General features: G+C 36.8%; 1 protein-coding gene across 2 annotated transcripts in view; it reads left to right on the top strand.

The window, feature by feature from the left end:
• ST6GALNAC3 (ST6 N-acetylgalactosaminide alpha-2,6-sialyltransferase 3) overlaps positions 1–10,968 on the top strand; it is a 121,413-nt gene extending 110,445 nt beyond the window's left edge. The window contains exons 4-5 of one of the 2 annotated variants that reach the window (XM_068406893.1): positions 9,039–9,146; positions 10,782–10,968. In XM_068406893.1, coding sequence (XP_068262994.1) covers positions 9,039–9,146; positions 10,782–10,968 — 295 coding nt within the window. The remainder of the gene's footprint in view (positions 1–9,038; positions 9,147–10,781) is intronic. The other variant, XM_068406894.1, reaches the window with a different exon arrangement.
• Positions 10,969–13,316: the final 2,348 nt, after the last annotated feature.

Raw genomic sequence — 13,316 nt, 5'->3', positions numbered from 1 at the left:
ACATTTGGATGGAATACAGAGAGTAAGCAAGACCCTAATATTGATACTAAACAGTAAAATGATACCTATATATGTGTGTGTGTTTCATTAAATTGTATGTCAAAAAAAAAAAGAAAAAAGAGAAATATTTTGTTCCTTTTTTACTTTAAGGAAAAGTCTATCTGGAGAAAGTTACAGTAGTAAAAGGGAAGGCAACATCTGTGTTAATTAGCAGTTCATCTTCAAAGCTTCACTGATGGGTTACATTATGGCCTCTTGCATTTGAATTAAAATTCAGACCCACGCAAGTTCTATTTTTACCTCCTTTTTTCCACATCAGAATAATTTGTCTGGATTTAAGATTTCATTTTGCTAAAAATATTGATGTTCCATAATCTAAAATGAACTTTTGGTTTGTGCAAATAGGCAGTGTAGAGAAGAGCTCTGTGGCTCCAGATTCAATTTCAGAGAATGAGGCTTTATAATACAATGCAGTATTGTAGGAATTTTCTGTGAAACAGTACTAGAAGGTCTTGCATTTATTTTATTCCATTCTACCTGTTATACTTGGTGGAGAGACTTTCACATGTATCTTAAACTACTACTTATATACATGCCCTAAATGTAAGGGAGAAAATCTCAGTATGCATCAGCTCCATGTGAGAACTAGGGATAAGGATACGTACGTTCTCCAAAGAATCTGTTTCTCTTGGCTATTTGACAGTTAAGCTCTTTGGCTCAAGGACTGTCATGTGTGTGTATAGTGCCTTGCACAGCGAGGATTCACAGTGCTACTGTAATGTAAATAATCAGTGAGTAATTTAGTAACAAATTAGGAATTAGTTTTAGAATACGTGGAAACACTCTTGTGAATACCATAGATGGGGAAAGACAAGTTGTTGGTAGAGGAATATGGACCAATGAAGGCCTCATCTGTGGGGTTTGAGTTTTCTTCTTTCAGTGACTATTTTCCTTTCAGAAATGAAACTTCCCACTAATATTATGGCTGGCCCTCCATAAGCTTTTGTTGGATGAGCATCCGTCCTGGTGAAAAGCAAAGTTCTCAGATAAATGTGAAATGTAGGGAGAAAAATGTACCACTGCCTCCCCTTCCATGTTAACAGCAAAGAGGTAGTGAATGAACTAACACAATGACTGCAGATTGTAGGAAATTTAAAAAGATATAAGCTGATGTACATCAGTGTGGTTTCTATCAGCTCAGTATCTGGTCCGGTGTTCTCCCCACTCAAATGAACAAAGTTAGGGTACAGTCTCGTGCTAGCTGTTCTTTCATTTTCACCATAGCAGTAAAAAACAAAATACCTTTATCAAAGCCTCTGCCCACATCCTGATGTCACAGACATACACTGTACACCTTTAGAAAGTTGTCCCATATTTTTTGCTTTAAACATTAAAAAAAAACCCCACCCTAATAGAAAATGTTTTTATTGAGCTGTTTTCAGCCAGAGTTAGATGAACTCCCTTCAGTGTCTTGTCTTGACAAGGTAAGAACTAATCAAGAAATTTCTTCTGTATTCACCTACAATAGATTTCACTAAAATATGCAGCTAGAAGTAGTAAGTGCCCTTTAATACCAAAAGAAAAGGGTGGGAAAGCCTGCTTAATTAATTCTCTTCAGGGATCCTGGATTAACTGCAGCTCTGTTTAGTTTACATCCCTGGAGGAAAATGTGCAGACCCAAGACAGCAAGTATTGATTTAAATGTAGATGCAGAAAAAAGTCACTGCTGTCTTTTTTTCTTCCACTTGGCACACTTTTGAGGTTTGATTCATTTTTGGTTACAAAGGATGAAAATCTAAATCCTTCTTTACTCCCTTTCGTGCTGTGGGAAAATGTTGAACCAGTGCTCAGCAAACTGGATGGTAGCTACTGGTGAAGAGAAGAGCACTTAAACTGCCCTACAGATGCCCACAGCACAAGTTGTGAAACCTGTCTGTGTCAAGGTTTCAGCCATCACTCCCTTTGTCACTGCCACCAGGGACTGCAGGAAGCATTTGACCTAGCATAGGCCAATGGAAAGTGGAGAATGGCGGGATAGGAGTACACCATGGTGCCACAACTAACTTGCAGGCATGAGTACTGTCCAAGGAAAGCAGATTTGGCATTACCTCCCATTTGCTTCAACCACTGCAAGCACAAGTAATTGTACTGTTGAGCCAGTGCTATGCTGGCATAGACCAGAAGAGTCTCAAACCTCAAAATATATATGTCTTGGCTAGAAGGCAAGGTTTACAATTACAGTTCCTGAGTCTTGTTTCTTTTCTGTGTGCTTTGCAGCAAGTTGGACCTCTATGATTACTCTTGATAAACAGGAATTCTCCTTCTCTGAGCTCAGCAGCACAGGTATCTGAAGGAGCCTTCTCTACCTGGATGAAATAACTTCCTTCTCTTGTTGCCTGAGTTCATGACTAAGCTGAGATGCATCAAAGTCAGGTCAAGGAATCAGAAATAAGGAAACTACAGAAGCCTGGGCAGCAGAAGTCAATTTCTTTAAGCTGGTTTTTTTTTTTCCCTTTGTTTCAGGTTTCCATGTGTATATTGAATAGAGCAGAGAAAGAGAGGAAAGAAATAAAAAAATATGTATGCAACACAAAGATTGGAACTATATGCATAAATGACATACCCAAGCAGATGCCACATGGATTTCAGTAATGGCAGTAACAGATTCTTCCTTATTTCTAGTATTGGTTTTGCCTGTCTTGCCAAAAATTGAAAATAGAAAGACAAATAATTGTATTTTTTAAAATTAGATGCAATTAAATACAAAGCCATCATTTCTCTGTTCCCTTTTGTAATCATCCAGAAGTGTCCTTCCCATCTTTTTATCAAGGCCATTTTGACGTAGGATTTATTAATTGTTACATCTCTTTTAAAATCATATTGTGAGGGGAGATTCTCATGGGCTAGTTTGTGATCTAAGAGTAGCCTTTGCTGTGGGTTTGTAGCAAATTCAACTGAAATGGACTCTTGTCCTCTGTGTTCCATTGGTGCAGTATTAATAGAGATAGAAAACTTATATTTCTGGAGATTAATTGGACAGTATGTCACCTGACTGCAGTTTATTTTCAGGATTCACAGTAAGGATGATCTACCAAGAGTCTGGGCTGGCAGGAGTGCATCACTTTTCCATTCCCAAATACATCTTGCTGCGCACAGTCACCATCTGAATCTGGAATGTAGTCTGTGCTGTTCATAATGCATTCCACTTGTTTAAGCTTTGCATAAAACCATACATGATGGATAATAAAACATCTGCCCATATATAAATGTTTCACTTTTCAGAATGACCTGAAGCACCGTGTGGGCTTTTGAATGTGTGAGACAGTCTGCTCACTGCTAGAGGGGCATGGGTGTTTATTATTAGATGTCCTGCATCATTGTGGAATGCAAAGCAAGCACATGCGTGTGTGCACACACGTACAAAAGAATGAATAATTATGATAAACAACTGCCTAACAGGTATCTTTATAACGCAGAAATAGCAACCATTTTTACCAGGTGAAATCATTTCTCTGTGCCTGTGTCTTCATTGCTCTTCTTGTGCTGTTTTTTTTCTACAGAAAGTATATAATGAAATTATTAGCCACAAAGCACCGAGTCTTACAGAAAACAGAATTAAATCTAGGCTAGCGACAATACTTTTCAGCATTTAGAGCCTTACCCTTCTCCTGTACCAAATGTACTTCCTTTTTTCCTCTTAAGAAAACAGCTTTCTGGCACGAGAAGTGTATCTGCTCCTTAAAGGAGAGGTGCTAGGAAAATGAGCCTTGCTGTTCTCTCAGAGGTGGGGGCATTTATCTGTCAGCTCGTTCTAATCTGTCATTTACAAATCTGCTTTTGATATGAAGAGGAAGACATAGACCAAACCTGTGACTTGGGGAATGTGGGTGTTTAATTTGGCAAAGCAGAGTTGTTCAGCAGCTATATTCAGTGATGCTTCCTCAGAAGAAAAAGAGAAATCTCAGTCAACATAAGTACAATGGTACCATTAATTTGGTGAGTATAGAGTTATGTAATGGATCACCAGTTTGTGCTGGTAGATAAATTTTCCATATTTTTAGTTTTAAGGAAACATATCATTATTCAGCAATGCAAAAACCTACAGTAACCTGGGGAGAAAAAGAGCAGGTTGTCTTTAACAAGGGAGTGGGGAGGGGACTTGTACCTTCTCCCCTCATTCCTGAGGGTCAGTCACAGATGAAGCCAACACAGGGCGAGTGGCAGAGAGCCAGGCAAAACCAGAGTATACTGACCCTCTCCCAGAACATTAACGGTATCTCGATGCGCTGTGGATACAAGTACCAGAGACATGTCTACCTGAACGCAGCCTAAGCTAATCTTGAAACAGTTCTTGAAAATACTTATTTTGAATCATTTTTACAAATCTTTTAGCATGTCAGAAAGACATCTCACATTATGAAGCTGCCATTCTGTGGATTACAGTTCTCTTAGTTTGTTTAGACCAATACACTTATTTATACTTATTTCTTAATCAAGGGGCCTGACAAGCTGCTGCAAATAAAGCTGCTGCTGATTCAGTAGTTTGGTAGGAGGGTCATCTGAGGATTAGAGTGTATAAACAGCCTTTATGAAAAGACAAATTTTTTTGTCAATTAATTGGCCTGAAGAATCTTGTCATTTCAATCTGTCATTGTTGAATTTTATTTTACTGCAATATTTTGAAATGAGGCAAAAAAAGGAAAAGTGTCTAGTTAATGCTTTTGGCAAGCTCTCTATTACTTAATAGCTTCTTGAAGTCCTAAATTTCTTCGTTTTTCATCTTAATTAACACTTAATTGACCTTCTGTGCTCTCTAATTTCTCCCAGTAAAGAATTAAAAAATAAGCTTCTAAATTCTTTTCTGCAATGAGATTGACATGAAATTGCTTGTCTACAGATCATCTCTGCCTTAACAAACTTTTTTTTTTCGTTTTTATTTTTTTACCACTGAAGTCCCCACTGGAAATTACAGTCCATTGAACCATAGAGCTAGAATTGATCGTGCACATAAAAAATCCTGGAGCAACTGAACAAAGAAAAGAACTTCCTGGAATTCTATGGTAAATTAGAACTCAAGTGACAACAAAACTTTTACCCGATTTGAACTCACCTGCCCTTGATCATTAAGAAAATATTTGATGTTCTTCCATTTTTCCCTGATGAGAGAAGGAACTATTTTTTTCCTTCATTTAGCCTACATCAAAGCATAGTTATAGATGTCAAAGAAGATGAATTTCAGTCGCTAGCTTTTTTATGGGGCACTCTTTATTCCCTCTTCTTTACATCAGTTTCTTATGCTTTTTGTAGAATATTGGAAAGCTAAGGCTAAAGAGCCCTGTCTAATTGCTTTTATTTTTAATTAATTTTTAATTAAAGCTTTATGTATCACACATTACAATTCTATCAATCCTAAATGTGTTTTTTTACCATTTCCTTCTAAAATATAGAAGGCAAGCCTCCTTTTTAAAGTGTTGTGAGAAACAACAGTCAGTTCTTTCTACTGGAGTTTATGGAAAGCGTTACTAAAAATGCAAATTCTGTGTTTGAAACTTGCAAATAACTATTAATCTTGGAGTTACTTTTATATTCTGAGATGAAATAATGACATTTTAAGCACTTAAACCTTCACTGAGAGCAAGATAGGCAAGCATCTTAATTAAGTTGTTTCCATTGGTCTTTTCGTGTATTTAATGTTAAGCATATGCCTATGTACTTTTCTGAAACGCTGGATGGTGTTTAGCAGAATGAATTACATCCCAATAACTAACGTTTCTGTAAGAATCCTAATAATGTAGAAAGTATGCAAAATAAGCTTTCATTTTCAAGATAAACAGACAAAGTAACTTTTTGCGAGCATTGTCTTTTTATTGCTGCATCCAGCTGTAAACCATGTCTTGAAAGCAAAACCATCTTCTTTTTAAATGCATTTTTTGAAAAATAGTGCATTATTTTCTTCTGAGCTGTTGAGACAATTTCCTGCCTAGATCTGGTGCCCCATTAATTTTAGAGTATAAGAAAAAGTCACTGTGAGCCATAGGGAACAATTTTGGATTTGCAGCACATACATATATCACAATAGATTTGCCTACAGTAGTTCTACAGATGATGTTTAACAAACTCTTGTTTTCCCTGTTTTGAGATTAATGTTCTCCTTCCCTCGGATTTGTGCAGTAACATAGCCTTATGCTACATATAAACAGAGGATTCTTTTCTTTTCAGTGTGTAAAATTTGAAATTTGAATGCAATTACAGTAACAAGAGGAACTCTTTCTAATGAGTCTCAAAAAGCTCTGGCCAAAACAACAGGTAAAACTCTCCTGTAGAGAAAGAAATCGAGTGCACTGTGTTAGCATAATAGCAAGGGCTGAGACATTGCTTTGCACTACAGTTTTATGGGATGATATTTTAAAACGTATTCAGAGATTTATGACTTTTTAGAGACAGCTAAAATTGTTTTCACGTTTCTGATATTGCTTTCATTAAAATGTTGAAAGTATGTTTATGGTATCAGATTGAATTCTAAGATGTTACCAAATCATCCAGAATCCCTACCGCTTAAGTATATTCCCCTGTATCCCTATGTATCTTCAGAGGAAAAAAATGTGAGGAATGTTAAGTGCTTTGTTTTAAAGTATATAATCTGTATTCTGTCGTGTACCTCATGTCAAGACAAGAAATATTGATTAATTATTTTTTTAAATTCCTTTTTCCTCCTGAGTATAGCAAATTTCAGATACTACTGTCAATAGTAGTCTTCAATAAGCCTCCATTATTGGAAGGGTTCTGATCTTCATAGTGTTCTTATACATGGTTATTATGATTCTAAATGCCTTTAAAAGCTCAAGGCTAGTGTTCTTCTGGCGCAAGAGCAGAAAGCAAGTTAGAAGCAATGCAGCTTTTCACCATGGCAGAATGTTACTCTGAAATAACATGAATCAGATTGGGAATTCTCTTTGCTAGACAGTAGCAGAACATTCTGTTTGAAGAAATGATGATCCTAACGGGACAAACAGATATGCAGTTTTGTGGCTGTAAGTTGTCAAGTAAAGAAGCACAATTATAGTTGCTGTCCACCTAATGAAACACGGGTATTTGACCCTCTGCCTTTTGTTCCCACTTGTCATTCTTTAGTGCTAAGTTAACCCTTTATTTATTGTTTCCAGAATGGTCCTTTACAAAAGCAGCTAAACAGATACTTAGGAGTTTCCGCAAGGAAAAGGATGTTTCAGGAAAGGTAGGGATGGAAGTTCACACCAGCTAACCCATGAAGGATGGTAGACGTGGGCAAGGAAGAGAAGATGTAGTTCAAACTACTTGGTGTGTTCTTGAGTACAATAAAACTCTCTGGGAGTTGAAGTAATTGTTTTTCACTAAAAACAAAATAAGATTTGTTTAAACTAGAGTATACTGGAGTTTCTGTAGGAATGTAAAGCTCTTGGAGCTTTTCGACTATCCATAATAAAAGATATTAATCAGAGAAGGAATTTGAATCTCAGTCCTGTGTCTGTCAGGTAAATGTCATAAAGGTTGTGCGACTACTTTTTCACCCATCATCTTAATTGCTATTTAGTCAAATTGCAACAAGAAAGAGCAAGGAAGTAACATAGAATCTGAGCCAAAAGCCTCTGATTGGCAGATTTACCTGGGAGGCAGGAGACCATAGTATGTTCTTGCTCTGAACCAGGAAGAAACACCTGAGGTTGGTTCTTCTCTCTCGCAGGGAAGTTGGGTTTTATAGGCTCGGTAAGTTGCTATATGATATTTTTTTTTCCACATGAAAAATTTATTCCTACCCCTGGAAGAAAATGTTTTCAGAAGATTTTGTTGATGGGGATATCTGATTCGCACATAGTCCTATTTGGGATTTCTTTTGCAGCAAAACTTAATTGTGTGCAAACCTCAGGCTACTTTAACTTATGATGGAGAACAGACTGCTCCCTGCTGTACCCAAAAGCTAAGAGCTAAAAGATGTGGCATAAAGCTAAATTATCCCCTCCTCTCACTCACATCCAACTCTCAAACTCAGCCAAAGATGGGGCTCTATTAAGATGGTTTTATGGCTTTTGTGATATCTTTCTTTGGAAATAGGACAAGTTGTTTATAGTCTTAAGGTAATTATTTTCATTGATTTCAGTCAAACTGAAAAAACACCTCCACAAAGATGGACTTCAACCAGTTTGTAAGCAGTGAGGGCTGTGTTATTAATTATGAGGTTTTAAAGCAGTATGTCTTGCTTGCCTGGGTTATATGGAAAGCTCTGTTGACTCCCAGTCCCCCATTGGTCACACTTGTGTGAGTAGAGCGAACAGGATTTGGTCTGCAATTAACAATGCCTACATTTGCTCACATAGCCAATGTGTGAGCCAAATCCTTACACATGTCATTTGTTCTTAGTCATGCAGGTAATAGCTCTGGACTGATTTAATGCAACTAGTGATTTGAGCAAAGGTTATCACTCTGGGCACTGACCTTTTGTGTTTTTCTCTCTGCTATGTTATCTTAAAGAGTGGTAACACAGACTTATGTAAAGGGATATGCACAGAATTTTGTTTTACAAAGCCTTATATTAGATGGTTTTCTACCAAAATGTCCTTAAAAGTTTCATTACTGTGTGAATTTTCAAGGTGAGGATAGCACACTGCAGATGAAGATTTTGCTTGTGGAAGAGGATGGTGCATACTCACACGCACACAGCACAAACTCTGCCAGTACTTTGCTTTTTGGTGAACTTTGTCTCATTTTACACACTCTTCTAATTGCTGTCTTTCAGATGTAAAAATAATTTATTTTCTGTCTTATGGAAGACGCATTGTTTGACTTCAGATATTTAACATGGTATTTTTTCTGTGGACAATAGCCTGAGGCCCCAAGCTGGCAAGAATGAGAGCATATCTATAAATAATTCAAAATAATTGTATGGTTTTGACAGATTGTCAAGTTGCTTAATGCCTTTTGTCCTAGGTAATAGATTATATTTCTTTGATAAATTGTTGATAATTTCTCATTGGATTTGTTTTGTGTATGTTGTATTTTTACAGAGTCCAGTCAGGTTCATATCTCAGTACGGGTTGGTTTACCTTAATTTTGGCTATGGATGCCTGCTATGGAATTCACGTCTATGGGATGATAAATGACACCTACTGCAAGTAAGATCACAGGAAATTATTTTCATGCATCTACAATTCTGATGTCTTGTCAAAATTTCACAACTGATTTTAATATCATAAATCCAAAAAATGGATCAGGCAGTCATTTCCCAGTGTTTTGCATTGATGTGACACTATTGTCAGCATATTAGTCCTGATATGGCATTTTCTGTTGATAAAATAAAAACATTTACAAAATCTAACATCAGATGTCATAAGGAACTATTTTTAATCAAAGATCTTTTGCAGTTTCTGAATTAGCTGGAAACAAAGTATGTTCATACTCTTCTGAAAAAATGTACTTACTTCTTCTGCTAAAACAAATCTATAGAGGAAATATGAATATATTAGTTCTCTGAATACCAAATACACCTGGAAGTGAAAGAAACTGATTAGCCCAGGATAGTTACCTGAAATTACATTTCACCACCATTGAGCAACCTACTTGAACTTTCTAGGTTATATATGGCTTGTTTTGAGTAGTAGGGGGTTTCTAATTAGATAATAAAGCAAGTACTGTAAGCTTTATCACAGTAAACTGACATAAATTCCAATCAACTACTGTTAATGGCCTTACAGTGACAATGGATTAATCCTATTTTCAGAAGTATAACTCTAAACACAATTTTTAGAAGTCCAAGTTAAATGCTTTAATCTACAGTATATGGTAGCAAAATATAAAATGAAAGTATCCCTCATTCAGGAAAGCAGGAAATGTCATAAACAATGTATGATACTAGTACAAATCTATTCTTCTGTACCTAGGCTGGTTCAAGTCCTGCGTGTAACCAGTCCAGTGGGTCCTCAGCTCCTAGAGTGAAGTCTTTGTGCAGACCTTCACTCCACATTCTGTGTTACTCCAGGGTGCCCTCACTCCACATTCTGTGTTACTCCACAGTGGGACTCATTCCTGGCAGACCCTAAAAAAAAAAAACGGAATTTGAGTCACAGCTGTTTAATTAGGGTATCTTAACATTAGAGACTGACTTTTTAGAACTTGCAGATCTCACTGATTGAGTGAGTCATCCAGATGGAACGAACATATGTTGTTTTTTGTTTATGAAAACACAGTAGACGCCCTGAGAGGAGGGGTTACAGGACTAAAGTTGTCCTCGCAGAGTTCAGCCAAGCTGGCATTGCATAGCCCCGATGTAAAACCAATTAACAGCATGATAGCATTTCAGTCTGTTGGCAGCAGAGAAGGATAGGTTTCCTTAAAGCTGCAATTCTGACTGCATTACCTATTTATAATGTATATTATTATTATAATTGCCTTATTCAGCCAGTTCAAGAATCAGCTGCAAGAGCTGGGACTATCCAATGAGAAGACTTTGCTTAGGGATATGGAGCCTTATGGACTGAGTTCTCCCAGGTTAAACGAAATGTGCAGTACTCATAAGAACCAGCCCATCAGCTTCTTGCTGACTGATAAGATCAGTGTATTTTGAGAGATACACATAGCATCATTTTCTATAGGAAAATTCATACAAATCATGCTGTTATGAAAGCCCTTATACAATTTAGCAAAGGAGCTCAGGTGCTGACACATGGAAAGGATTTCAGTGAATTCAGGTGCAGTATACATTAATGTTTTTCTTGGAAATAATACTTAAGTGTATCTTTTTTTTTCCCTAGGTCAGAAGGCTTTCATAAAGTTCCCTACCACTATTACGAGCCAGGAAGAGATGAGTGTGAGGAATACTTTCTGCATGAAAATGCTCCATATGGAGGTCATAGGTTTATCACAGAAAAGAAAGTATTTGCTAAATGGGCCAAGAAGCACACAATAATATTTACACACCCCAACTGGACAGTGTCTTGATACTGGTTTTCTTAACTCTCCCTTAACAGCATATTACAAAAATGTCTCAGTTTACAATAATTTTGCTTACATCTGGCTGGCCTTTCTCAGCCTAGGTAACACTAAACTAAAAACCAGAAGACAAAGAGGGTGATGGTTCAGCTGTTAAGCAAAATTAATCAATCTGTGGAAGGCAGACACATTGTTTGTTATTTCTTAGGGTTTTACTCCACATGATGCACTTTATACTTTAACTGGATTTTATTTCAAGGCAGCAGTAGTTAAACACAGATGAGATTTCCTGTATATACAGGCACACACAGAGAACATGGTAGTCCTTTAAAACCTGTCCATCACCTTACTTAATTAAAATTAGTATTTGTAGCTCATTTGCAGTACTGCAGCACTAGTTCCATTTGTGGTATTAGTAGCCATTTTCCACAAAAGAAATATGTGGAAAAATATAGACCTCCAAGGTCTATGAGTGAGTAAATTTTAAAACCCACCTGAATACATTGATATATGTGAGCACTTGCATATATGGTAAAATTAGAGATGAGCTAAACATGGTTCTTGAACTGCACACAACTCTCACATGAGAAGATGTTATTTATTCAAGGCTCCTGATTAATTCATAACTTCTGAAACGCAGCTTCCTTCCACCCTGGTCAGGCTGCACCATCTTGGATGACGTGTTTTGTACTTTTTGAGGCTGTTGTCCCACAGTTTAGCTCCAGCAGTGTGGCACTTAGCAACAACTGTGTTTTGCTGCCCATAATGAACCTTTGGCTGTTATACCAAGCCTGCTGTCAGTGCTCAAGCTAGTTAGTGTAAAGTTTTCTCGTGAACATCTCCATTTACTCCAGTTGTGCCTTTGAGTTGCTCCAACATCCAAATACCAGTATTTTGACAGCATTTCCCATGCAGCCATCATAATTTATTTTAAATCTCCAGTATCTCCATCTTAAAAAATGGGGACAGTATCTATCTACCTCACAAGGGAGTTGTGAGGATTAATTTAAGTCCATAAAGCACTTCCCTGATGAAGAATGCTACAGAGCATTTATTCTTAACACAAAAACAATGGTATCTGTCATTTATTCTTGTGTGTTGGGTATTTGAAGAAAGTGACAGTATGTCTGGATCTGATGGTGAATTGGTCTGTGCATCCACTTTCCTACTGAGGATAATTTGTAATACTGAGTTCTCTCAGCTTGCGTTGCTGCAGATGGAGTTGAAAGAACTCACCACCTCGCACTATTAAGTGCACATCAAAAGGCAGTTCAAGAATTTAAAAATATACTCATCTCTAGTTGAAATATGTATTTCCAAGCATACTCTCATGGAATGTTTTTAACTGCAGCAGACTAATTTGTAATATGACAGTAATTCAATGACACATGTGAGTTTTATTTAAACTGTATTTAAATTAATGCTTTAAGTTTAGAATGTGTCCTACAAATATTTTAACATCTGGAATGTTAGATTCAACACTGTAATAGCCAATACTGTGAACACTTGAAAGAATTACATGTGGAACATGACACACAGGGTTTACTCACACTACTTAAACATTAACCAACAGGAAACTTTGTATGCTTTTGTAGATCAAGAAAAGGGGAAAGTAAACAGCTATTTTTACATGTAAGTATTTGTATACTGACTCTTTCCTATTGTATATTTATATATACAAATTTATATTTTATATGTTCATAGCATATATTTTCTCTCATCAGCAGCTGCAACTCTTAGGATGGGGAGGAAATCTCTTCACCAGTGTTCCTTCTCCTGATCATTGTTTTCTTGTTCCTGTTCATAGGTGATGCCAGGGTATCATCTCTCTTGCCCCTTCTATTTTCTACTGTAAATGCAGCTTTCTGATTTTAATTTTAATATAGCTCATATTTCACTGCTTACTTTAGTGCTGTATGTGTTTACGCTGGTTGTCAGACAAAGGCTGGGGCCATGCGTATGATCCTGGATAAACATCTATATTCAAATACAGGCTCTGTCTCAGACTTCTTGCATGACTTGATGTCTCACCTTTCCATTTGGAAAAGGAGAACAATAATATTTTCATACTCCCTATCTTGACTGACTTTCTTGTAAGCTCTTGAGATGAATATTCTCATTTGCAATGTATTTGTGTAATGCTTTGCAGAAGAGATGCCCAAAGTGTCTGAAGGCTACAGGCAATGTTATAATATAAAAATAATTTAAAGTGGCTGTTTCTTGTCCCTGGAGTTTAAAATCAATTGTAGGCTAATATAGCATGAGATGAAATCAAGAGGGGAAAGGGTCATGGATGGATGAAGAGTTGTAGTAGCAGAAGACAGTGAGATAGATTTATCGCCATATGCATATGCATC

Source organism: Nyctibius grandis, chromosome 8, assembly GCF_013368605.1.
Source record: "Nyctibius grandis isolate bNycGra1 chromosome 8, bNycGra1.pri, whole genome shotgun sequence".
NCBI classification, from domain to species: Eukaryota; Metazoa; Chordata; class Aves; order Nyctibiiformes; family Nyctibiidae; genus Nyctibius; species Nyctibius grandis.
This window is presented reverse-complemented; position numbering and strand designations above follow the sequence as displayed.